At 39.4% G+C, this 26,257-nt stretch overlaps 1 protein-coding gene across 1 annotated transcript in view; it reads left to right on the top strand.

The window, feature by feature from the left end:
- LOC104125684 (V-type proton ATPase subunit S1) overlaps positions 1-26,257 on the top strand; it is a 57,582-nt gene that overhangs the window by 7,992 nt on the left and 23,333 nt on the right. The window contains exons 4-6 of the mRNA XM_009638155.2: positions 5,869-6,062; positions 7,109-7,152; positions 11,700-11,785. Of these exons, the coding sequence (XP_009636450.1) occupies positions 5,869-6,062; positions 7,109-7,152; positions 11,700-11,785 (324 nt within the window). The remainder of the gene's footprint in view (positions 1-5,868; positions 6,063-7,108; positions 7,153-11,699; positions 11,786-26,257) is intronic.

The raw sequence follows: 26,257 nt of genomic DNA, 5'->3' as shown, positions 1-26,257 counted from the left end.
TGAACGGAGCTCTTAGTAATGTAACTGGCATCAGAGCACACAAGGAAGCGTAAATTCCCAAGCACCACACAGAAAGCTGTATATGTAATTAAATACATAAATATTCACAGTTTACCTGTCCCTACATCTATACTGTCTAAGAACCTCACATATTCCTTGTGTCACTGATACTGGAAATCTTCATCTCTTTGCCACGTAACAGCATTTTAACACTGATGCTGGAACGAAAACAACTCTTCAAAGTATATACATGGGTTTCCCGAGGACTGAATGGGAGTCATAATCATTTGTAGCGTAAGGATCAGTGATTGTTGACACAGGCAGATGTATTGGTACTTCTCTGGTATGCCTTATCTTCTCTGGGTTTAAAATCTATGCAAGGCTGTGTCTGGAGCAAATTTTGTTGCTGCCTGACTGCAAAGCTGGTTTGATTTTAGAAGCTGCATGAAACGTACACACGACATTGCGAGCTCCTAATGATGTGGTGATCTTTTTTAAGTAGGCCCTGGATGTTTAAAAGGAAGGATATTAAAGTATTTAAAACTTTCTTCTTTTGCCTTGTAGTCAGGACCCCATCAGCACTGTAGGCAGAGCTTATAGCCAAAGGCTGGAGATGAGTCCAGAGACTGATGGGTTTAGAAATCCAGTAGTATACGGAGTGGATTGGGGACCTACCGAGGCTGGGGGGGAGGTCCTCAGCTAAACAAAGGATTGCATTTAAGGACATCTTTGGTCTGTATCTGGCAGAGCAAAGATTTAAATCCAGGTTTTCAACAAGCTGAATAAATGTTAGTAAGAGTTTTGTTTGTTTTCTGACCTTGCCTCTGTTCCCTTTCTGTCTTGGAGCTGAGAAACTTTTTCCCATTACAGCTTCTTTAAAAGTGGAAAGTTTCTTTTGACAAATTGCTCACCTCAACTCCAGCACTGCCTAGATTTGTTCTGTTGGACTTGGCAATCTTAATACTTTTCTAGCATAGTTTTGGGGGGGTGAGGTGCTGTAACTTGAGTGAAAGAAAATGGGATGTATAAATTAAATATTTTTTTTTCACTTGGGTGCTCATATGGAGATTTTTGTCAATATCTGTTGCATAGAGTTGTAGCTTTTAGGGCCAGAAGAGATCTTTATAATCACACAGTTCCATCTTGGGTGTAACAGAGGCTACAAAATTTTGCTGAGTTGCTATCGTATCAGTTGCACCCCTCTTGAGCTACCTTGGGAAAGAAATCCATTCTTAATCATGCTGTGAAAGACTCTACCATAATATTCGCAGAACGCAGGGCAAAGTGAAGGTCAGGTCTGAATTTTCTCACTGGGAAAATTAGAATCTTTGATGTTGCATAATCACAAATTTTTATACCTTCATACTCTATGTTATACAAATGATTCATTAAGCTATAATAGCTGTGCCATGTCACTCGAGTATCCTCCTTTTGAACTTCCAAAATGCAAATTTATCCACAAACCTAAACTGCAGATCTCAATTAGAATGTATGTGTGCATGTAGCAGCATGTGTACTACAGGAAGGAAGTGTTATTTGTAAAAGAGTTACAGGCTTGTAAACCACAGAGACATTTGCAGCTATTAGATTTGTTCAGCTACATTAGTAGCTGTTTTGAGCTTTTGGGATCAATGGGTTTTTATGCAATAAAAGAATCCTATTTCCAGTTAATACAAAAAGAATCTTCTAGGTAGATCATTTATCTTAAACATTCAAAGAACTTCTTAATTAAATAATAAAATACAAACATTAGCACTTGGGGAACTTTTTTGTCAAGCAGTCACCTACCCTACAAACTATTTTTCTTTAATATTAGCTTTGCCTTTCCCCAGACAACGCTCTGCTCCTTAGAACTGCAGTGTATGGTAACACACTCCAATTAGTGGCCAGCTGTGCAGCTGCATAATTTTTATTGTAAGTCATTGCCATTCGTGGTTCTGTATCTCCATCGTACCCTCACTCAGTGGTCATAGACTGAGGAGTACTATTTAGTCACGTGGGAGACAGAGGTCCTACTGTAGTTCTATTGTCTTTGTTCTCTTTCTCTTTACCTTTAGTTTTGTTATATTGGTTTTTGACAAGGGAGCATGCAGAACTTCGTAATAAGCTTTAAGTTCATCATAGATTTATTTAGTGAAATGTTGATGTTTTGTTCTCTAGCCTTTTCCAAAACACTACTAATACTTGATTTTTCAATTCTGAGCACTATCAGCCACTGAACAGACATTTTCAAAGAGCTGTTGTGCCTCTTAAAGTTTCATTATTGAAGGGCAACACTCAGTTCTGAGTCTGCTATCTATTATTGTGCACATAAAATTAGTGTAATTTTTTTCTCGCCCTGTGTTCTGCTAAAATCCATTTACACTGAATCTCATCACTTTGTTGCCCAAGAGGTTGTACCGGAAGTTGCTTCTGCAATTCATCAGCCCTTCCTTTTACTATCTTGAATAATTCAGCATAATCGGCAGATTTCATTAGCTCAATATTTATGCCTTTTTAACAGAAAATTTATGAATACTTGGAATAGAACAGGCCCTAGTGCAGGAGCAGATACTTTTTTCTACCCCTTGCTTGCTATCTCTTTACCTACTCTTTACCTACCTCCACATGAAGACTGCCTCTCACGCTAAAGCAGCTTAATTTCTTTAGGAGTCTTTGCTTCAAGACTCTGCCAAGAGCCTTTTGTGGATCCAAGTACACCGCATCAGCTAGAACTCCCTGTTGTACATGCCTATGCACTCCTTCAGAGATTTTCTGCAGAATTGTGAGGCACAACTTCTTTTTGCAAAAGCCATGTCAGCTTTTTACCAGCATAATCCTTCCTTGTTCTTATAGTCTGTATTTCATTCTTTGGAATAGATCCTCCCATTCTTGGACTTCAGGTTTGCTTCTCTATAGCTCTTTGGATCTGTCTGTAACCCTTGGAAAAAAAATCTGGTGTCAGGTTTGCCACCATACAGTACAGTGGTATGGAAGTTTGTTCAACAACACTTTCTGAAGCTGCAACATACTTTATCAGCTAAAGTACATCAGATCAATTTGCATTAAAATCATAATATATAGCTTTATGCATACATTTGGAGAACACAGGTACAGTGTAAGAGTCTGTAAGATTAATAGTAATTGGAAAGTTAAAATGCAACAATGATAATTTTCTTTGCAGTTCTCACTGTGTGTAGAAACAGATGTGCTTCCAAATCTGTTTGAATAGATTTTTCTTTTTTATGGATAACCCATTGACCAATGCTGTAGAAAGTAAATACAATACTTTAATATTTTAAATGACTTACAGGTAAAAGATGAAGATTTAAAAGATCTCTTTTACATGAAAGAGCCATCTTGCTTTGGGTATAGGTTCCCAGATATTTTCAGAGCCAACACAGGAGCCTTTTTCCCAACTAATATTTTATTATAGGACTGTCTATCAGCTTTGATACCAAACATAACCTAGTTCAGAACAGTGACTATGTGTACATGATCTTTTTAGATGGATGCACGAGTCTTTAGCAAAGATTTTAACAATAGGTTTTTAATGGTAGACCTAAATTTACTCTGTTCCAGCTTCCAATCATCTTAGGTGTAATATCAATCCAGTTAATGTAACACTGAAACCAGAGCTTGGCAAGTAAGTCCAAGCACAGCTTTATCATAGTGCAGCTACATGGCTTCAGGACGGCTGGAAATGTGGACAGAGTCATCCCACACCTACCTTCTAAAAAACCCGAACAGCGATATATGTAATACTGGGGTGAAGTTTCTTGTGATATTTCACTCAGGAGAGGTGCTTCAGGGGACACTAAAGTAAGTAAATGTACTCATAATCAGAGTAAGCTGCCCATAGACAGGTTATAGATTCTGGCATTTAACGTAGGAAATTCTGCTATCAGTCCAACTCCAATAGGAAGTTTTCTTCTTTCCCTTTCCTTTCCCTTCCCCCTTTCCGTCTCCCTCTCCCACAGTGTGGTTGTACCTCTCTGCTTAGTCCTTCAGCAGAATGCAAAATCAGGTGTTTCTCAGTAGTCCTCTTCATTCTCCGCCCTCTTTTGGAGTTCTCATGTTTTGAACATGCATGGTAGTTGAAATTCTAAAATGTGTAAAGCAACATATGGGTATTGTAAAGACAAGTGAGCAGTGGCCAAACATCAAGAAGGGCAAACAAGAGGCCTGGGATCAGAATGGCTGAGGCTAATGAGGAGATATCCAGCTGTGTCTGGCCTTCAGATGGAAAACAGCTGAATACCAGTGGCTGGAAGCTGAGACAGATGGCAGTGCAGGACTGGTTAGGAGCAGAGGCACAACTCAGATATTACTCAGTAATGATGCATTTTATATCTTGTTCTACAATAAATGAGTAATCTGCTTAATATATATCCTTGGAAGAAGTGGCTGCTGCCATTCTGGTTGCTGCCTGGGGGCAAGGGATTAAAATATTGAAAATAAAAGAAAATAATTGACTATTGCTCAGAATTTTAGCTCTAAATTCATATATGCAAACAAACCAAAATGAAATGTATCATCTTTTCCTTCCAGGCAATGCTAAAAATGCTACTCAAAGACCTGTGAACCAGATCAGTGCTTTCTGCTCTATTTTAATTTCTGCAGTTATTTTTCTATCAGTCTGGCAAATCAGACAATACTGCATAATCCTCCCTTATGAGCACCTAAAGAAATGTGAAAATAACTAGCCTTTGCCTAGGAAGGAAAACATGTGAGCAATTAGAAAGAACCAGAGCAGGTCAGAAAAGTGGTAGGCAGTCAGAGAACAGACACGAAAGAAGAAGAGTAGTAGGAGGAAAGTGTTAGCAGCACTACAACACTTGCACCAGTTAGAGGGAGAGAGAGCGTCTATAACAACTTGAATAGCTGAATGTTGGATCAAGTGACAGACTCAATCTAGGCTTAAATATAGAAAATGGGAAAACAAAGTTAACAGGTTGTAAACTAGGACTCAATGAAAAAAAATCTTCAAATATTCACGTTAAATTTGGGGTACATTAATTTTGATCATTCTCAAGTCTCCATCTTGCATTTTCTTTCCCTGAATGTTTCAAATTAATTTTATTATCAAGAAGAACCTTTGGAAAGGAACTTTTTTGACTATGCAGGTTTTAAATTCATAGAACAAGAATATTTTTAAACTCATTTCACTTGAGTATTTTCATCAGAAACTCAGCTATGAGAATTATAAATAAAGTGATAGATACCGTGATGCTTGATTATCTGAACCAGTTCAACCTGAGCTTTGTAATTTGTATTTTGATTAGAAAGACAGAAAGTACATGACAAAGTTTGTTCGTGTGTGCCTGGAGGCTCTGTAGATCCTGAAACCTGTAGTTTTCTTTAATTAGCAGTTACAAATTAGACACTTGTCTGTACCATGTGCTCTACCACCAGCATGTACACAAAGGAAGGGTATTTATTATGCAAAGTATGACTCTGTACTGAATAGACATTTGAGTTCTCTGACGTTGGTCCCTGTCACCTCTGAGGGCATTTTAGTTAGATGGTCATCTGATGAGCTTTGCTTCTGGCAGTGTTCATAACCTGTCTCTCCAATACATTCTTAGCTTGAGAACTCCTACATCATCTGTCTCTCCTCTTCCACCACACGCATGGAAAGAACAGTAAGAATTTGATTTTGCTAACTGCCTTAAGCTTGCTCCAAGAAGATGTAGGATTAAGAGCAACAGAAGTGTCCCTTCACTGCACCTTTCCAGGAGCAGCCTGCAGCCAGCATCAGGCTGGTGAGAACTCATGTAGTGATTACCAGGGTGGCTCCTCACCTTGAATATTAAATTAAGAATACATAAAAAAGGTCTGGTTTTAATTATTAAGCAAGTAAATAAACTGTTCATAAATTTATTACAGGAAATTCTTCAGTCTTCTCCTTCATCTTTAGTGTTGCCAGCTGTTGACTATGAGGCTACGAGGTATCTTCTGAGCTTTCTTCAGGAGTCAGGAGATTGGAAGTTAACAAGCATGACTAATCTCGATGTCTCTCAGCTGGAAGTGAATACATCTAAACCAAACTTACTGGTGGTTCAGCTGCAACCACTTGCCAGGTAGGAGCTTATCACAAAAAAAACCTGACCCACACGTGTGCACGATTTTTAAGGCTTTTGAGAATGTCACTTCTATTCAGGAAATTTAAAAACCAGTGTGGAAGCTTACAGGGTTTGCAAAGCTATTTTTCTTGCAAGGGTAAACTCTGTGTTTTTCAAAGTCCCCTGATGAGCTTACCAGGTGTAACAGATAAATTATGTTGAGAAAGTCAGTCAGGTGTTCCTATTTTGTCTGCCTCATTATATGAGAACAAAGGGACAACTAATAAAACTCAATGGCAACACACTTTTAGCAGAAAGGCTGAATTATTTTATGCAACACATGATTAACCTGCAGAATTAATTGCTAGAAGGCATTCCAGGGGTCAAAAAATCTGGCAGGATAAATAAGCAAACAAATGAACATACAGACAAACCTGAAATTAATATGAATAAAGAGACTGGTTTTCATCACTCTAGAAGAGGAGGGCTATAATTCTTCATGTTTCCAGGCCTGTGACAACTGTAATCTAAGAGAGGTAGAGAGACACTGTTCCTTCAGGTGAATGTATATTTAGAAAATACAGGGCATGGATGTATTGAGTCCCTCTACTCAGTTTCTCCTGCTCTTTCTTCTTCCTAGCCTATTATTTGGGCATTTGTACATGTTGTTATTCAGTGCATCTATCAATAGGTCCTAATGCAATTATAGCTATCACATTACTACACAAAAAAAGACATGATACCCATTTTAAGGAGCTCATGTACAAATGTTAGACAAGGGCCAACACCAAGTTAAAAGAAAGCTGTGCAGAGATTGATCAAAATAACGTCAGTAGTCTGGCTTCTCTGCAGCTAAGGAGGTTTGAGGAATCAGCGGAAGATGTGGTCCTTGTACTATTAATGGCTTTGCAGAAGAAAAGGGTCATAAGGAGGAGATGAGAGAATGGTGGAGGGACTGATGCTGAGAGTATTCCTTTATTAGTTAGTATCTTTGTAGATTTCTGGTTCACATTGTTCTTGCCTAGAAAAGATCTTTAATTATTTTTCTCACACCCTTTCTATAGTGGTTTAAATGAGATTTCCACCCTGGAAGCAATTGCTGAAAATGGTAAGCAATATGACCAAGATATAACTAACATTTTGTGATTTAAGTCTGTGTTTTCACTTGAGCAGATTGTATTCGCTAGTTCCTGGGTTTTGCTGTAATACTACTATTTAAAGGTTTTCTTTCCCCCCATCTATAGTACTTATAAACAGTCAGTTATCATCGTCTTGAAGTACTGAGTGCCTGATTTAAAATCCACTGAAATGGATACAGCTCTGTGACCTGAAATGTAATGACAATTCAACCCCACTTCAGGTGTGGGCCTTTGTTCATGCCCCGAGACCCTGCTCGGACTGCCTCCCTCAGTCCCACCTCGCCCACCAGCAACTGGAGATGTCAGGCTCCCCCGGCAGTTTGAAGGCCTTGGTCTCAACAGAGGGTGTCTGCATGAATAGGAAATGTTTTTCTAATCTTTGTAAAACAATACTGATCCCCTTCACAGCCTTTGATTTTAGACTTTTTTTGGTTTTGCAGGTATTAAAGACTACTAGTTAAAGTTGAATCTCTCCATATAACACTATAATGAAACTCTTCTTGCCTAGCATCTGGCTGAAAAAGAGGTGCCATACACCAAAGAGGCATCTGGTTTTTTGCAGGGCTTTTGCTTACTACTCTAAATTAGAGATCAAGTCATAAAGTCTGCAGATTACTGTAGTGGTAGTTGCGGGGACATGCATTGTAGTGTAGGGTGGTGTGGTGGGCTGATAACTAAAGAGTGTCCTTAGTGCCTGTGACTGTTTCTGCCCAGAGCTGGGGGTGTAAAAGCAGAAGCAGATTGGAAAATCAGGGGAAAATACCTCAGTACTGAAATCAGTGGTGTGTCCTTTTCTCTTTGTTTTCACACTACTTCAAAGTGTGTGGTCTTTATACTCAAGTAAGCAGCTGGATTTCCATCTCTGAATTGCAGAGGAGTTGTTTAGTTCTCTTTTCTTGTTCCCAGAGCATATTAGGTGGGAAAAGCCTTGGCTTAGTGTTGGCCTTGGCTAAACATTAGCTTTTTCTTTATGGGACATTTTTTTCATCAGCTGCACGAACTCAAGAACAAGCTTCCCAAACCCAGTCTCAGGCCACTTTGTTTTGGAACAGCAAAGTTAAGGGGAAACCTGTAGGATGATGGAGGAACAGGTTATACCAGCTTTCCTGTTAGTGTCAGCTAGCTGTTACTGGGAAAAAGGTGTGTGGATCAGGGAAGGTGTGCCACTTTGTATGGCCAAGTGCAAAATCTGCGCTTAGTATTCTGCATCTCAGCTGTGCTCTAGAAAAGTGGGAGTGTGGGCTGAATCCTCACCTTCTGGTTTATTTGCCAAAGCAGTCACCCAATGCATTGCTGAATAAAAACTGGAAATAACATAAGCAGGAAGTTTTAATTCAAATGAAAGTTACTGAGCCACAGTTCCTTAAAATTATCCCACTGAAGGTCTGTGCAGCAGATGGGAGAGAGTCAGAAAAGAGTCACTCCAAAAGTAGTGTGTATGGCCCAAACACAGTCTTCCAAGTCATGCAATCTGGGCTCCAGCAGGTCTAGGTACTGTTTACAGCACAACCACAGTAATTTGCTAAATATTGCTGTCAGGAGACCCTTCAAGGTCAGAACTACTTGCAAGGTCATGAGTTACTGGTGTTTGTTACAGAGGGACCTTTGCTAGATCCTACCTGGGTAAGAAACAAAAACCACTATTTGTCACATACCTGCAATGTGACAACAGAATTTTTAACCCATAAATACTGCTTGTAATTTTTTTCCCCCCATATCAACAGTTAATCCATAGAAAAACACCACAGACCTGTATAGTAGGCTACCTAGAAGTTCACAAAGCCTCTTATGTTTGTCACAGCAACTTCTTTCCTTTCTGTTGTAGAAGGTTTTAAAATCTGGTGTAATAAAATGCCAGAGAAATCTCTCCTGCTGTTTTACTCACTGCAGACAGAAGCTCTGTAAGACAGAACAAACGGGCTCAGAGTCTGCCCAAGGGAAATGTGCTGTTCTGAAATATCTAGAAACTGGAGTAAGCAGAGGTTTTTAGCATGTTATTAAAATGAGGCTCATTACAAAATCCAGACTGGAATTCAGAATCCAAATCTGCTCAAGTTTCAAGGGATTAAGACTTACTGTTTTCTTTATGCTTCTTTTCAGTATTTCTTCCTTCTTTCTTTTGCATGTGGTAGAGCTTAACATTATTATTCAGTTTTTGCCAGTTTTCCTAAATGTTTCTCTGCTCAGGAGAAAGTTGCATTCTGTCATGTCAGTCTTACCTGCTGGATCCAACACACCTCAAAATCAAGGCAAAGCAGCCTATGACTCCATCTGCATAAAATGAGGCTCTTTAATTGCTATTGCATGTATTCCTTTTGCCACTCTGATTCTCAGTACATTCCTCTTTCAGCTCTTCTCTCCCATTTTCCCCGTCTCATCCTGCTTTCTTCTATTCTTTCTCTCTTGTTCATAGTTTATACTTTTCTTCTCAGTACACTTCTTCCATCCCTTCCATACATGTGTAAAATCACACACAGAAATTAAGGTAGATTAGAAATTAGTAATAGCACTCCCTGGTGAAATTCAAGGGATGCGTCTTCAATGAGTTAGAAAGGTTTAATGCTTCCACCAGGGCACAAATGCAGGCAGTTATGCTAATTGGAAGGTGTTATCCTAGACAAACTGTTTTACATTCATAGATCTATGTAGTGTTTCCTTGATCCGTGCTATCTAAAGTAAAAAAAAAACCCTTCATAGAACCACTCTAAAATCACTCTAACATCAATATCACCATCTGGAGATGCCTCTTGTTCCATTAAAGAAAGCACCCAGGGTGACTAATGTTCCCATGTAGGCACGTAATTTAGGTGCTTTAAAATATGGTGGACAATCTGGCCCCCTTTCCTTGGAGAATTTGCAAATACTTCATAAGCAAGGTAGAGTTTTGATCACAGGCAAACAAAGATCTATATCAACTCTGTTGTCATAAAGGTGTTCACAGCAGCTTCTCTGAATGAAGGAATTGCCTCTAGAATCTTCCCAAAGGCAGGAGTTATAGATGTTACTGGTAACTATAGTTACACGTAGCTCCTTACTAAACTGAAATGCAAATAATGTGTTGTTTCAGAAAGCAATCGGTTGCTTTAAAGAAAACAAAACCAAATACAATCTATGCATTTTTCTATGTATTCTTTTTAATTCCGCAAATTTTAACTGAGGCTGTTGAGAATTTCCAGCAAGGTTCACTCTTTGCATATAGAATACAAATCTACATTGTGTAATGCCTTGGACCTCTACACCCAATATAATCACACTAGTAATATATCAGCAGTTGTTTTTCTGAGTAAGTCCTTTTCTTATAGTACCTCCTTTTAGCAATAATATTTTAGAAGGAAAATTTACATAGCTATGATTCTGGACTGATATGAGGAAATAAATTTGGTTAAAAACCTGCAGAAAAACCAATGCTTGCATTTTTACAAAAGCTAAACATTTTGCTCAGCCAGGAGACCATAATTACTGTAAATAGAAGAGGTTAAAAAGGATAATAACACAAGCTCAACATCCAGTACATGAAAATGAAATACAGTTTCTGTAAACCCTCAAAATCTGAGAAGCCTTTATGTCCAGGGTATAGAACCTCCATTCACCAGGCTGGTACGTAAATGAGAAGTGAGAAGGCACTGAAAGAATAAATGTGAGTCTGCTTGCTTATTTCTCTATCCATCCCAATAACAACACTAATAATGGTTCTTGATTCGCAACTGTTATGCTCCTTATCATAAGCAGATGTTAATATTTCTGAGTACAGCTTGAAAATATTTATCAGTTGGAAGTATTTGTCACAACTGACTATGGTTTCAGAATTAAAGGAGGATCTTCTGTAGAGGCATCTTTGCACCTCCTTGAAAGGTCCGCTCTTCATTACTTGACTTTCCTACCTTTTTCAGAAATATTCCTCCATATTTCTCCTTTGGCCTCCACTGTAGTCAACAGCAAAATTTTCAATACGCCATTGAGGGTGCTGAATCAGGCTGTAAATCCACTGAAGCAAAAAGGAATATTACTGCCAATATTATGCATATCCTGCCCCAAACTAAGCACTACGTTTTGAGTATTGTTTCTCAATGACTGGTTCTGTGTACTTTGTAATTCAGGGAATAATACTGCTGACGATTTATTATTTATTTATTAACTTGCCATTTGACTAACAGTATATGCATCTTGCTGTCATCTCTTAAGAAATTTCTTCTGCTCTTGCTTTCAATTTTCCAAAGTTCAGCCTTCCAGGTATTGTTTCTACGGTATTTACTTTTCATTTTCAAAATCACCCCTTTTTCTGAACTGTTGTAATGTATTTGTTTTGTATTGTCTCACTGAAATTGTGCATTTTCCAAGACACTGAACATGTCTTATCCCATTTGTACCTATTGACATATAAATGTTACGAGCACCTAAATTGCTTAAATAAACTAAATAAGCTTAAACATCTAGCTCATTACTTCTCCAACTACTGTAGGATTTTAGCTTTCTCATCTTACAGAGTTTGTTAAATTATACATGTTACTATTTATAGACAAAATAATTGGAAGACTGACCATGGATCTGCGGGAACGAGGGATTCATTTTTCAGTAATTTATACCGCAGTGAGACCTTCAAGGGTGAGTAATCTCCAGTGCCTACAACTGTCAAATTTTTGGCGTCTAACAACTTCATGCTTACAGAGAAATGCTGTAGATTATTTTCAAGATTACACAAGCAAGAAATCTGTATTATATGAAGTTTTGACCAGAAATGATTGCATGAATTTTCATGTGCAATAGCTATATCACACGACTGTTGAAGTTTTACTGCTCTAGGAGACCATAACTCTGATGTTGTCCTTAGAACTTATTATTACTTTTAAGGACCATGGTTTTAGACTTTCTTCCATTTAACTCTAATGGTTTTATGGCAAGTTCTGTGTGGAGCCTTATCGAGCTTCTCATAAGTGCGGCTGGTCAGTAAAGGGGAAGTGTTGTTAATTAACTGAAGGCTACTAATGTATCCATTTTTAAATTAACTTGTTTGATTCCTTTTAGTCAGAACATCATTTACAAACCACATCATGTTATGTTAGCAGTAAGTAGCAGTGCAGAAGAGGTTTTTTTATACAGAGTTATCTGTTTTGTCTGACGTACAGGCTGTAATCAAGAAATACTCAACTTTTAATTTTAATGCAAAGACAGTCATGCCTTGAGGAAAACAGATTACAGTTCCCACTAAGAAGAGAGGCATATGAGGGATGGGCTGTAGCCTAAAAATCAGCAACATTGAAAGAAACATATCTATCTGCTCCAGTGGTAACACATCTGAGCTCCTAATATGATGCTTAGTTTAATTTGAAATTTAATTCGAACTCAAGGTAATGTCATTTAGAAGTACAGAAGATGTAATTTCCTTGGTTTAGACAACAGGAAAGCCATTAGTGGGATTGCCTAGATCTAGTGTGAGCACTGCAGACAGGATCTTGAGAAGCTGGAGGATTTTCAGGAGGGAACACTAAGAAAAAAATGACAACTGTTCTTAACACAAGAACACCACCTAGAAAACCTGTCTTAAATGGGTATGGAGAGAAGTCCCTTTCGCTTATCCAAAAGAGTAAGAGGCAACTTGACTGTACTTTGTAAGTGTTCTTTAAGCCAAAAGTGAGTGAGCCCCCCAAAGGTGTTCTCTGTTCAATCAGAAATGATCTGGGTTTTTACAGAGAGGTAGAATTTTGAACCACTGGCTATCCAACAAAATAGTCCCTTCAGACTGTAGGAAAAAGGCTAGTTCTACTGAAGAAAACCAAAATCTTTCTTCAGTAATCCGTGCTGTGAAACTAATTTCCAGAGAATGGATTTTGAAGACCAGAATTGGAATACAGAGACAGAGCAGCATGAAGAAACTCACATTGATATTCTCTATACTGTATGTTTCTTGTGGTAAAGGAGAGGACAGGAGTCCAAGAGTTTTGGTCTGCCTTTTTTTGTAAATACTACATTTTTTTTTAACAAAGATCTGAAATAAAAAAAAAAAAATGTTATTGTGGCTCTTTATTGTTTGAACTCAAAGGGACATTGGCATTCTTAGCTTCAAAATGCATTTAGAACAGTTGGAATGAAAAATCTTTTTAATTAATGAAAGAATTGGTGTCAGGAGAAGGAATTTTTTTCAGCAATTTTAAAAGTTTGTTGAATTTTAAATCTATGCATATTTCAACAGGCTTTCTAAATTAAAGTAACTTAGTTTGAGCAACTGGAGAACTTTTAAATAATTAAAGCAATGCATTTTAAGATGTTTTGCCTTTTTTAAAAAATAAGCAATTTAAACTTTTCTTAATTTTTTAAATTCGATGCCACATAAACTACTGGAAACATATTTATTTTCTCCCCCCTCCCAGTAACTTAAAGTTATTTCAGTGCATTCAAGGTTATCAGCTTCTGTACAGAGCTAGAAAAGGCAAAATGGAAATACCTTTGAGGGTTGATCAGTCTGCGCATTTGCATGTAACCACTTCTTAGTATGTGTTGCATATCTTTGGCTGTGCTTGAACTACAGAAGATGTGAACTGTTTTGTAACCTTAAACTAAAGGACTGAGTCCCTTTGCCTAGGCTATAAAGACTATATTCCATGATCTAGAATTTACAGGGTCACTCCCCAGTGATAACCAATATCACTATATATGAGAAGTACAAGGCTTTGATCGTATGGGAAAAGAGTTTACATTACTTAGTACGTTTGAAAATTAATAGCAATCATTCAGTATGAAAGATTTGCAGTTACTGAGCTGATTTTTTTTCTTGTTGATGAAGGAAATGAGCTTTAAGCACAACACTAAAAATAAAAAGACATCTTCTGATCAGAAAAATTAATTTTATGCAGTGAAGCTCCCAAACACTGGAGCTATGAGATACTTTTCTCCCAATAGCTCTACCTCTTTGCTATTGGGCAGTTAATGTCTTCATAGCATCATCTTGTTACATTCACTCATTCTTCCATTGCCTCGAGCAGAGAAAAATAAATGTGAGAAATGCATATATTGGAAAAGATTCCAGGCTGGTATTGGCTTCACAGAAAGTGAATTAATGAGACAGAAAGAAAAACTCCCCTATGATTGAATCTCTTTTCTGATTTGATGAGAAAGAGCTGTTTAGTCAGTGCAGCCACAGGTCCCTTTGGGCTATCTTAGTTATCAGTCAATAGCCCCAATGCATGATGGAGATTTATTCAGGCTTGTTCTTGTTCTGTTCCAGTATCAGAATTTGAAGCTGGGAGATAGAATTAAGACCCTGAAATAGAGGCTGTTTGGTGACCTACATGGAATGGTTTCACTAACCAGTTGATGATTCCTCTGGATAACCCATCATGTCATAAAAGAGCTGCCTTCCTCCAGCAAGGCAACTGCCACATCTTGTGACTCTTGTTCTAAAACACTTTGCCTTCAAGGTCTGGCTGAGTTGGGCTGACACTGACAGAGTGATTTGTATCACCTAATTCTGGGCAAGTGTAAATGTCTACATCTGAAGTCATCAACCATGGTCCTCTTTACAATCAAAGGCTTTTTAGGGTGTAATCCTTCTGACCTTTGTAGGGGACTGCTGCATGATGAGATGAAACTCACCCTTTGTAATCACCTTTGTCTCTGATCACCATATAGGCATTCCTCATGCTTAGGTTAGATCCAGATGTATACATTTAGACGGACAACTCTCACTCAACATTTCTCATCTTCTTTTCCATTAAAAAGCAGAAACTTACCCCAAGAATTAAGGAGTCTCCTGCTAAGACCTTTCTTTCCCTTGAAACCCATTTGATAGCTTATTTTTCTCTGCGGTCCTTGTTCCACTCTTGCATCAGGAGTTCACAGGAATATATGAATTTTTGTGTTCTTGTGAACTATGATCAAAGTCAGCCCTCCTACTTGTGCTTGCTGCCAATTAGTTTTTTTGACTTGGGTTTGTCATGCATAATTTTACCTGTGCTGTTGGAATTGGAGAGTTTAAAAAAGCTGCAGTGATTGAAACATAGATATGCCTCAAATCATAAATCATCGTGGTTCCCATCCTTCAGATCCTCATGTTGTCCACATCACATTTTTACAAGTTTGCTTCTGAAACTTCTGCAAGACTGTTTTACAGTTGTTATCTCTTCCCAGTCAGACTGAATGCTGAGGAACCACATATTGCCAAAAGGAGTTTTATGGCTACTTCCCAGCCAATATTCATTTTGCTGACTCCACTTCTTACAGATGCATTGTGAAGTGCTGTTTAAACCTTCTCTACTGCCTCCACATTTTCAGAGAGCTTCAGCTATCGTGGGCTTTTGACTGCTTCATTCTATAAGCTGTCTGCTCTGGTTGGTGTTTGAGTGTGTTGAGTCTTTGATCCCACTCGGAGCCAAGCAATATGAGTTATAGGAATTTTATTCAGCCATAAGTAAAATGGGCATCGGCAGCACAAGTGGTTGCTTTTGGCTCTTAAAAAGTGTCTCTTGAAGGTATTGACCCCTAGGTGCTATTGATGTGCACCCCAGCTGAAAAAAGTATGAAAAGGTTTTACCTTTGCCAAGTGCTTGTGGTTGCATTTTCTTTGTTTCTGCCTTCTATCTAATGCATTTTTAAAAATGCATTACATTTTGCAGTGCTGCATCTCCCACTTACATCCAGCTCCTCTCTTTTTTGTTGACTGTCATGGCTTAAGCCCAGCTGGCAGCTAAGCACTATGCAGCTGCTCTCTCACTCCCCCATGGTGGGATGGGGGAGAGAATCGGAAGGGTAAAAGTGAGAAAACTCATGTGTTGAGATAAAGACAGTTTAATAGGTAAGGCAAAAGCCCTGCACGCAACCAGAGCAAAACAAGGAATTAATTCACTGCTTCCCATCAGCAGGCAGGTGTTCAGCCATCTCCAGGAAAGTAGGGCTCCATCACGCGTAACGGTTCCTTGGGAAGACAAACGCCATCACTCCGAAAGTCCCCCTCTTCCTTCTTCTTCCCCCAGCTTTATATGCTGAGCATCACATGGAATATGGTGTGGGATAGCCCTTTGGTCAGTTGGGGTCAGCTGTCCCAGCTGTGCCCCCTCCCAACTTCTTGTGTACCTCCAGCCTACTTGCAGAGGAGCAGAAAAGGCCTTGACTCTGTGTAAGCCCTGCTCAGCAGTAACAAAAATGTCCCTGTATTATCAATACTGTTTCCAGCACAAATCCAAACCATAGCCCCATACCAGCTACTGTGAAGAAAATTAACTCTATCCCAGCCAAACGGAGCACATTTCACCACTCTGAGAAGACTAAACTCTGCAAGAGCCACCCCACTCACTTCACAGCTCCTGATTAATGGAATGCTTTTAACCACTTAATGTACCCAAACATTAGACTATGGGAGTGTCCCCATGAACAAAATGTTAGAAAAATGCTTTTAATGCCATTTGCAGGCGATGATGTTGTAGGGTTAATATACTCATGCATCCTGGAATATAGGAATTGCCTTATTCATTTACTCTTGTATTTTTTACATTTGAAGGAGCAGTTATAGTTTGACATAGTATGCTAAAGCATCAGTGCTTGCAACCTAAAAGAAGAAACTGCAGGAATTCCTAATCCTTTAGTCCTCTCCTATCCCCACTTAAAGAATTTCATTAAAATAGAAAATAAACTTTAACTTGTAGATGAAGAATATGCACTTAATTATTTCCTAGCTAACTCAGGGTTTTTTTACTTACTAGAGGTACAGTCTTTTTAAATAATTACGAAATAACTGCTTAAAGCAGGTTGAGGCTGGTTACATGTCACTCTAAGGGAAAAAAAAATGAACAAAGATTTAGCCAAATTAGCTTGGAAATTGAATGTTAAGAATGTGAGAAATGCTTGCTAGCAATTCTGTACAATTCATTCCATGTGTCAGTGGGGAATTCAGGGAAATAACTGAAAACTAGTGTCTTACCTTTAACCCTAGACTTTGCACTAGGGCATTAAGATTCACTTGCTTCCAACTTTTTTGCAACTTTAACTTTCATTTTATATTTATGTTTTTATGTATATATGCTCATTGACTTCACTAGGAAATGAGGGCAGCATGGAATTAAATTATTATTCTTATCTGATCAGAACAATATTTTTATTTTCAGTTGCTAACTAACTTTTTAAGGCATAAACCTTCACAGGTGTTCCATATACACTAGCTTAGCAGGTTGTATCTATTTCGTGTTTAAAACTAAGGACCAGGAAACTGGGCAAGGAGGGATGATGGAGGAGGAAAGAGGTGATGATGAATTCTTTCTTAGGCAAAAACAGAAACTGGTAAAATGCAGGTATAAAAATTGCAAAGAATACTCTTAAAAATATAGTTGAATTTAGGCAGAAGTCATAAATATAATAATTCAGATAAAAATTAATATATAAGGCTGAAATAAGATAGAATAAATGGAATGTGTAACTGTAAACAAGCATATTAATATGCCATGTTGGTAGGCATGCTAAAAACTTTCTGGAAGGAAAATGCCAAGGTAAAAAATTTATTATCATGAGAGAATAGCTCTGTAAAGGATTGCTGTTGTATCTTAAAGAAATTTTGGATTCAAGGAAACAAAGATAAGTATTCTGGGAACAGAGTCCTATTCTAGGAACAGTGTCTTTGAGGCTGAACAGAGCATCCCAGGGATATGACTTTAACCTGAAGATTGAAATGATCCATGTATCTGGGATTTGGTGGATTGCCTGGTAAACTCCACTAATTATGTTGATTGACACTATTTGTAGACGGAATGCAAACTGTTTAAACACAACATATTGAAAGCTCAAACTATATGTCAAAAAGCACTTTTGAAAGACTGCTTCTTTCCCCTCACCCTCCTCCCCACATGGAAACAACCCAAACTGTGTCATAATTAAACAACAGAATGAAAGAGATGAGGTTATTAAAAGTAATAAAGCCACGCTTCAAAAAGCGAAGTCCTTTATGCATACAGAAAATGAAAAGGCATACAAATTCTTGCAATTTCAGTGCAAAATCATATGGCAGACTTAAAGAGATTCAGAGGAATAATGTGCAAAAGACATAAAAACTATTATAAAACCACCCTAGACAGGAATTCTTTCAGACAGCATTGGATCTAAGAAAAAAGAGGCACTCAGAAAAACGAGTGAACACAAATCCAAATGAGTCTGTGTGTTGATCGTCTCTGTGGTGGAACAGAGAGAAATTCTCAGTTCAAAGACTTTTTCAGCAATCATTGAGCCTCAAAAACTTTTCCTGCTACTGAGGTGATAGCAGAAGATATTTCAGAATTAATCAATTAAATAAATAGTATCATATCAACAAGGTCAGATGATTTTAACCTAAGTTTTAACTAAAATAAGATAAGAAACTGCCGAACTATCAACTATCATGATTTCTAATGTACAACTTACAAATTATAATTTATATATATCTATGTATATATAAAAAATATAAATTAGTTTGGCCTTAACTCCAGAGGAGTAGGAAGTGGCAAGTGTGACATGGGGTTTGAAATGAGGCTCCATACCTCTGGAGAAATACAACCAGGAAACCTATCTTCTGTACTGACAAAACCAGTTGAAAATGAAGTAGTAAATACGTGGATATAAGAAGAAAATACCATATGGATTCTATGTTCCTTGAGAGGCATAAAATACATATGTAAAAGTGATCATGTTGCTACTGTAAAAAAGGTAAAAAAGGGGAATTATCTGGGGGCAGAAATAAAAAAAATTATATAGGAAACAAAGGATAAAAATAAAGGATCGGCGCTTACAGTGGAGAGTAATTGCCAGTGGAATTCCCTGGGGATTGATGTTGACACCTCTGCTGTTCAACAGAGTGGTCGTTAGTACGGAAAGGGGGCTGAAACCCAAAGGTGCCAAAGCTTGCTGATGTACTGACAAGCTGGAGAAACCACTCACAGCACTGCGTTACTGGGTGATAAAACGACAGATGAAATCCAGCATGAAGGAAAGTAACACACATAAGGAAAACCTTAAATATGCACATTACACTGTGGTGAGTGGTTGTTTCTCAGGAGAGAGATTATGGTGTGACTGTGGGTTGATCTCTTGGAACATCCCGGCAGTCAGCAGTGGGATGGATAGTGAACAGAGCATTCCCAGTCATTTGGAAAGGAGGAGGGCAAAGCCGCCAGCGTCAGTTAATTCACTAAGCCCTTGGTGGGTGCAAGTCAGCCAGTGGAATAGTGTGCGTGATTCTGGCCACCCCGTCTCCAAAGGGATAGAGTAGAGCTATGAGACTAAAATCTTTTAGCTAGGAAAATTGACAATTCAAGAGGGAAATAATAAATAAAACCACCAATAACATGAACGGACTAAACAGGAAATAATTGCTCACTGTCTCTGGCCAGTATTCACGGTTATCACCACAGACAACCGTACCATAGGAATTCAGAAGCACAAAATTCCATTAAAGGAACAAAATAAACTATTTTTGGGTGACAAACGTACATGGGTTTCAGTGATTTGGTGAACTAATTGAAGAAAGATAGAAAGGAAGGATGGAAGGAAGATCTTTTTTCACGTATTCATTTGAATGCAACCTTTAGCTCTGAAGGTTTCTAACCCAAAGATTACAGAAATCAAGGAGGGTATCCTGGGACAAGTATTGTTTGTATTTACCCTTTTCTTATTTTTAGCTGCTAGTTACTATCTGTAGCGCTGGCAGCAAGCTAGGTGGACCTTTGGTCTCACACAGTTTAGCTGGTCTTGTGTCTTGGCAGTGGACGGTTGGGATTTTGACATAGCATTTCTCTGGGACAGGAATGTGAAACGTAATATGTAACTTATTTAACTAAAGGCCGTGAGCCAGAAGAGGCAGCCAACAGACTAAACAAAGCTCCGCCAAAGGAAGCTCGTGGACTTTCCTCCTCATGCTTGCCTATCAGGTTGTTGTAGAATTGCCACTTTTGAAAATGAAGATGATTGCCACATGCTGCATGTAAATAATTGTTCTGCTGGCAACCAGGAAATACATAATAAAAAGTGATTGTGTCATCTGGAAATCAGGTAGGTAGGACCCCAAGTTTGGTGCAGTTTTCCTAACTTTCAGTGTAGTGAAACAGGTTGGATTCTCAAGATCCCTGTAATTAAGGATCGGCAAGTTGTCTCTGGGAGCTCTGAATCCTTTCCCCATTTATTGCTACTGGTGAGCAAAGAGACTTGTACCTTCACCACCTTCTCCATACACCAAAGCCCACAGGCATGATCTTTTTCAGAGGCAGATATACATCCCCATTTTGGGGAAGCAAAGGCTTAGGAACTGTAAGGAGCTTGGTGCTGCATGGCTAGGCCGTTCCTGCATTGGTCAAAGTGGCCTTGCCCTAAACATCTACCTGCAGTACTTTTTGTCTTCCTTCCCTTTGTAGGAAATTAAATGAATGAAGATGGCAAAAGAACCAGCTGGTGCAACCGCAGGGATGCCCCATGCACTGGCAAAAACATTTACATCCTGCACCATTTGATTTCTAGTGCAGCCTCTGTTGTCTGTGCTGAAAGAATAGCTGTTAGGGGAACAAAGACAGAGTTTACCAACACATGACTTAAAAAATTGCCAATAATTGGTAAAATGCAGATCCCTGATCCTGGGAAGTTTTAGTGCATCCAATCTGTAACGCAGTTCAGACTAGTTAGAGGAAACCTGGATTATTTCCTTTTAGTCTCAACTGGCATACCATATTCTGTCTTTCTTTTCAGTTTAGGAAATAATTTATTCACTCTATGTAGTGCCACAAAATGTTTCCGTTTTAGAAATTTGATGTTTTGTGGCATGAAGACATTTTGTTGCGCAGTTCTAGGTCTGCCATATTTGTGCATGGAGTAGTTGTGGGTTTTGTCTGCTTTCTAACTCTTACCCTGCCTGCCATCCCCTGAAGCATTAGACTCATTCAAAGCCATCAGCTAATGATTTTCTGCTAGTTGAAACAGAAAAGAGGGATTGTCATTATTCATACATAGCCATTGTGCATACGCAGCCATTAAACTCATGAATACAGCATACATGCCTCTAAAATAGGATAGAGGATGATAATTTTTTGTGTAATTTTCAAGCATATTTATGATTTTAACAGAGAAATATATGCTTGCTTTGGTGATTAATAGTTCTCTTGAAATGTTCTTCCTAAAAATTGCTTTTATTAAATCCTACAGGCTTTTCCATAAAAATCTGTTAACCTGGAATTGAATGCAAGCTTCTATTCACAAAGTCTGCACATTAGAGCTTTAGCAGACAAAGCTAAGAACTAGGCCAGGGTGTTAATAAAATGTTGACAGACTGTCATGGGAGTATGTGTGTATTGAAATACAGCTCTTATTTCTTTCCGAGGACCATATTACCCCATCCCTTGTAGCTAACAGCTTTAAATTGAATCAGATTTCAGTCACCTTCAATTTAGAAAGTTGTCAAACTTTTTAGAAAGTTGTCAAATTAGAAAATTAACTGCTTACAGAAACTTGTGGCGCTAATACCTTTGGGGTAAATAGCCCTGTACAGTCAGATCCCTGTGTTAGTACCAGCCAAACCACGGCAGACCCAGAGGCAATGATGGGAGGGCTCTGGGACTCACCAGTGGACCCCCGGACTGTTAGCCCAGTGTGGTACTGGGGTTCTGTAAGAGAAGAGGCAAATTTGCCCAGCATGAGGTTGTCAAGGCTTTGTTTCTTCTGGGATCCAACTTAGTATCATAGCACTGATCCATGTAGGCTTACCGGCTCACATCAACCTAGCATGGGAATCTATTATTGGGCTGTTGTATGGCATATGTCCTTAGTGTCACTGGTAGGCACACCCCCAGCAAAAAAAAAAAGGCAAGAAACCTACCCTTTTCCTGCCAAAATGCTACAAGCCTCTTCTAAATTTCTTAAAAGAAGCATTCCTGTAAAAGCCATACATAAAGTGGTGTCTGACATCAAATTTGATATTACACAGCATATTTTGTTCTTGTTCTGTCCTTGTCATTTTACTAAAACATCAATGTTTACAATTTCATTGAAACATTTCAGCTGTTCTGTGATGGGATTTCTGGTTTAGCCCAAATGATTGAGTAACTTCACAGACAGACATCTAATGAATCATAAAAAATATCGTTCTACATTTTAGTGCACTACAGTATGAAAGTTAAACCCCAAGTACTCTGACAGCTAGATGTCTCTGCCTCTGGGGCTTTCAGCTGAATTACTTGCAAAATTCTGGGACAGAATTAGGAGGGTCTCTTGCCTTACATTGAGCAGAACTGTTGCAAAGTGAATGTTAGATCCCCCTTTACCTTTACCTTGCCATTGAAAACTCCTTCCTCCTCCCTAGTACCTGATTTCCTTATGACCCTAATGATATTCCTTGCTACTGCTCCACAGTTTTTCTCAGGATCTGAACGGCCAACAGGAGCAAGTGATTGTGGTTGAAGCAAATCCCCAGCCAGGCTTGCCATCGCCTGGCAAGGGAAGCTTGACTGTGGGGGTAGGAGCAATCCCACAGGAGTGCTGGAAGGAAGTTGGTCTTTGTTTTCTAATACCCCTTACCTTATAAAGTTCAGTTTTTCAAAGTTTAACATCAAAGCATCATGACAAGGGTCAGTAACGGCCAGCCAGTTACACCTAACTGCTGGCAAAGGTTGCATGCTTTGGTTTCATTTCAGTTTAGTTGATGGGCTGGTAGGAGATGAAGGAAATTACGGAATTGAGATTGATGACACTGGCTGAGGTGTGTTATCTGGAAGGGTTAACTAGGCTTTGGTGGAAATAAATAAGTCTATTTTGAGACAAACTTGGAAGGGGAAAAAAGATTTATTGAGAAAAGAAAGCATGGTAATCTTCAAAAGTGCATTGATATTATTTCTAAGATCAGCTTTGTCTAGACTTTCTGATGTGGTTTTCATTTATATATATACCTTCTAGCTTACATACACTACTGTCAGAAAAATTAAGTGGATACTGAGTGGAAGAAAGCAGAGTAGAAGGTGAGCACCTTGTTATCGATTTTCTGTGAAAAAAATGCTTGCTTTAACTTCCTTGTCAAAGAGATCGAGTTTGCTAGAATTATTGGCCTTTGCCTTTTGATTCAGCAAAAGTAGGAAGACAGAGCCAGACTCCCCTCACAAGTTCCTGCAGTGCAAGTTCTGACTTTCTCTGTTTTCTCCACAAGAGCTGTCACACACAGATGGAGATGCTGAAAGCAAGGAACGGTGTTGTCACATTGAATGCAGTATTTTTACAGGGAGAATCTGACCATCTGAAAAATGTGCTGGTATTTAGACTGTCGTTTATTACAGACAGACCTGAGGAATTGTAAGAATGATGTATAACTGATTAAAGTTAAAAATCAATTTCCTTGAGGTATCAATAAAAAATTTAAGCATAATATGTAATACTATTGTCCTGTCCACACCTCTTTCTTCAAGTTAAGGAAAAAAGGGAGACAGGCTCCCCACTTTTGCAGATTAGTCCTCCAAAGTGCTGCGGGATCAAAATATTAAGTGGAGAGAAGGACACTTTTATGGATCTTCAGATTTTTAATTCCCCTGTGACTAGCCTACATCTGGGACAAATAGTGCTGGCAACTCTCCTGGCACTGGGAATAACGCATTTTGGCCCCTGTCTGCATTTCTTAAGTAGGTAACCCACCAGACCCCTATGGAACCTCAATCCAACCCTCACTACGTATCTGTTTCCTCTTATCGCAGCAGAGGCTCCTCATCCTTTTTCGCATCTTCCATGGCAACTTGGATTCCACATATGGACATAAGGAAGTGGGGAGAAGCCAGGTGGAGTGGGTATTCTCCTTAGGAGTCTAAAAATGATGTAAAATCTGTAGCTTCTTTTATCTTTATGGCAGAATTGCCTGAAATAGGGCCCAAAACCTAACATTAAAGCTGGGGAGATTGGCATCAGTGTATAGTCCTTGAATGATACAGCTGGTAGATTCCTTTCAGGATTAATTCTGGTTTACAATGCAAGCTCTTAATACAATTTATTTTTCTCTTTTTTATATTAGGTTGAAAAATCTGATTAGCTAAAAGGATGTAAGTGAGTTTTATAAATCTGGTAGATGATCAAGACATTGTTTTCATTGGCATAATTGTATTTGGGTTATTTGTTCTAAGTGAAGTTTAAGGTGGAGAATTAAGTGTAGCAGCTCCTTCCAGTGCTAGTCCAGCTTATACATATTCTGTTTTACTGCTAAAATCAAGATCTTTTTATAGGCCAATTCCTGCTCTTCCTTAAGTTAGCTGAAAAAGCTTGGTATAAAAATCCATTAAAAGTTGGAGTGAGAAAAAAACAGGAAATGTCATCATTTTCTTCAGAAAATTGGGACTACTGTGGCATTTATGGATGCACTTGTAGGTCCTATACATGCAAAAATTCCTTGCCTCATTTTAAGGCCTTTCAAGCAGAATGATTATCAGAAGTGCTGCATCACTGGTTGACAGCCGGCTGAATATGAGCCAGCAGTGTGCCCAGGTGGCCAAGAAGGCCAATGGCATCCTGGCCTGTATCAGGAATAGTGTGACCAGCAGGACAAGGGAAGTCATCGTGCCCCTGTACTCGGTGCTGGTGAGGCCGCACCTCGAATACTGTGTTCAGTTTTGGGCCCCTCACTACAAGAAGGATGTTGCATTGCTGGAGCATGTCCAGAGGAGAGCAACCAAGCTGGTGAGGGGTCTGGAGCACAAGTCATACGAGGAACGGCTGAGGGAACTGGGGTTGTTTAGTCTGGAGAAGAGGAGGCTGAGGGGAGACCTGATCGCCCTCTACAGCTACCTGAAAGGAGGCTGTAGGGAGGTGGGGGTCGGCCTCTTCTCCCTGGTAACAGATGATAGGACGAGGGGGAATGGTTTGAAGCTGCGCCAGGGCAGGTTTAGGTTAGATATTAGGAAAAACTTCTTCACTGAAAGGGTTGTCAGGCTCTGGAATGGGCTGCCCAGGGAGGTGGTAGAGTCCCCATCCTTGGAGGTATTTAAAAGAAGGATAGATGAGGTGCTTAGGGATATGGTTTAGTGGTGGGATGGCAGGGTTAGGTTAACGGTTGGACTTGATGATCTCAAAGGTCTTTTCCAACCAAAGCGATTCTATGATTCTATGATCACAGCACCTTCCTCTGCTCTGCGTTCAGTCACTTGCATGGTCCCTGCCAACTCACTTGTCTCTGCACCACATTCAGTTGCGCAGAGTAGTCACGTTCTCTGTAAATGACAGTCAAGAGACCTCTCATACAGCCCAGTGCTGCAGAAGGACAGGCCTGTGAAAAAACACACCTAGCCATAAACATGTGAGCTGACACCACAGGTTGTGTTTACACAGGCCACTGAGCTGAGCATTGTAATAAATATTGCAGCTTTATTGTCCCTTCTAACAAAAGATCTCCAAGTGCTTGGTCATGATGTGGGCACCCTCCACAAGTCATGACAGTACTATCCATTATAAAAGAGAACATCTTTTACAGTGAGATCATTATCTCTTACAGTGAGACTTATATTTTGACTTTAATATTTGTGTCCCAGCCTTGCTTTTGTGAAAAACCCTGGGAGATTCAGGACACCAGGTAGGAGCTGAGTGTCACAGTCCCCGAACCATTTGGCTTGCTGGTAGAAGTATGCATGTTGGGCAGGGGAGCCACCAGGTGATAACGTGAGCCAGTAAGCTTGGTCATGTATCCTGCAGGGTACCAAAATGATAGTAATCATTGTTAATAAATGACCATGGAGAGGTTTTCACGGCACCGGGCCTGTTGACAACAGATGGTGCCCAGCTCTCTCAGAAGGGAAAAAGGATCCTCGCTCATGAACTGGCGGGTCTTGTAGAGAGGGCTTAAAACTAGGCCTGAAGGGGGGAGGGTATACAAACAGGCTCGCTAGAGAGGAGCCTGGGGGTGTCACCCCATTGCTGGGGGTGAAACCGATAGCCCAGCTCAAGTGCATCTACACTAATGCACGCAGCATGGGCAACAAACGGGAGGAGCTGGAAGCCATTGTACCGCAGGATGGCTATGATGTAGTCGCCATCACAGAAACGTGGTGGGATGCCTCCCATGACTGGAGTGCTGCAATGGATGGCTACAAACTCTTCAGAAGGGACAGGCAAGGAAGGAGAGGC

Source organism: Egretta garzetta, unplaced genomic scaffold (genome assembly GCF_000687185.1).
Source record: "Egretta garzetta isolate BGI_Z169 unplaced genomic scaffold, ASM68718v1 scaffold64, whole genome shotgun sequence".
Classification (NCBI taxonomy): Eukaryota; Metazoa; Chordata; class Aves; order Pelecaniformes; family Ardeidae; genus Egretta; species Egretta garzetta.
The sequence above is the reverse complement of the archived record's forward strand: the minus strand, read 5'-3'. Positions and strand labels throughout refer to the sequence as shown.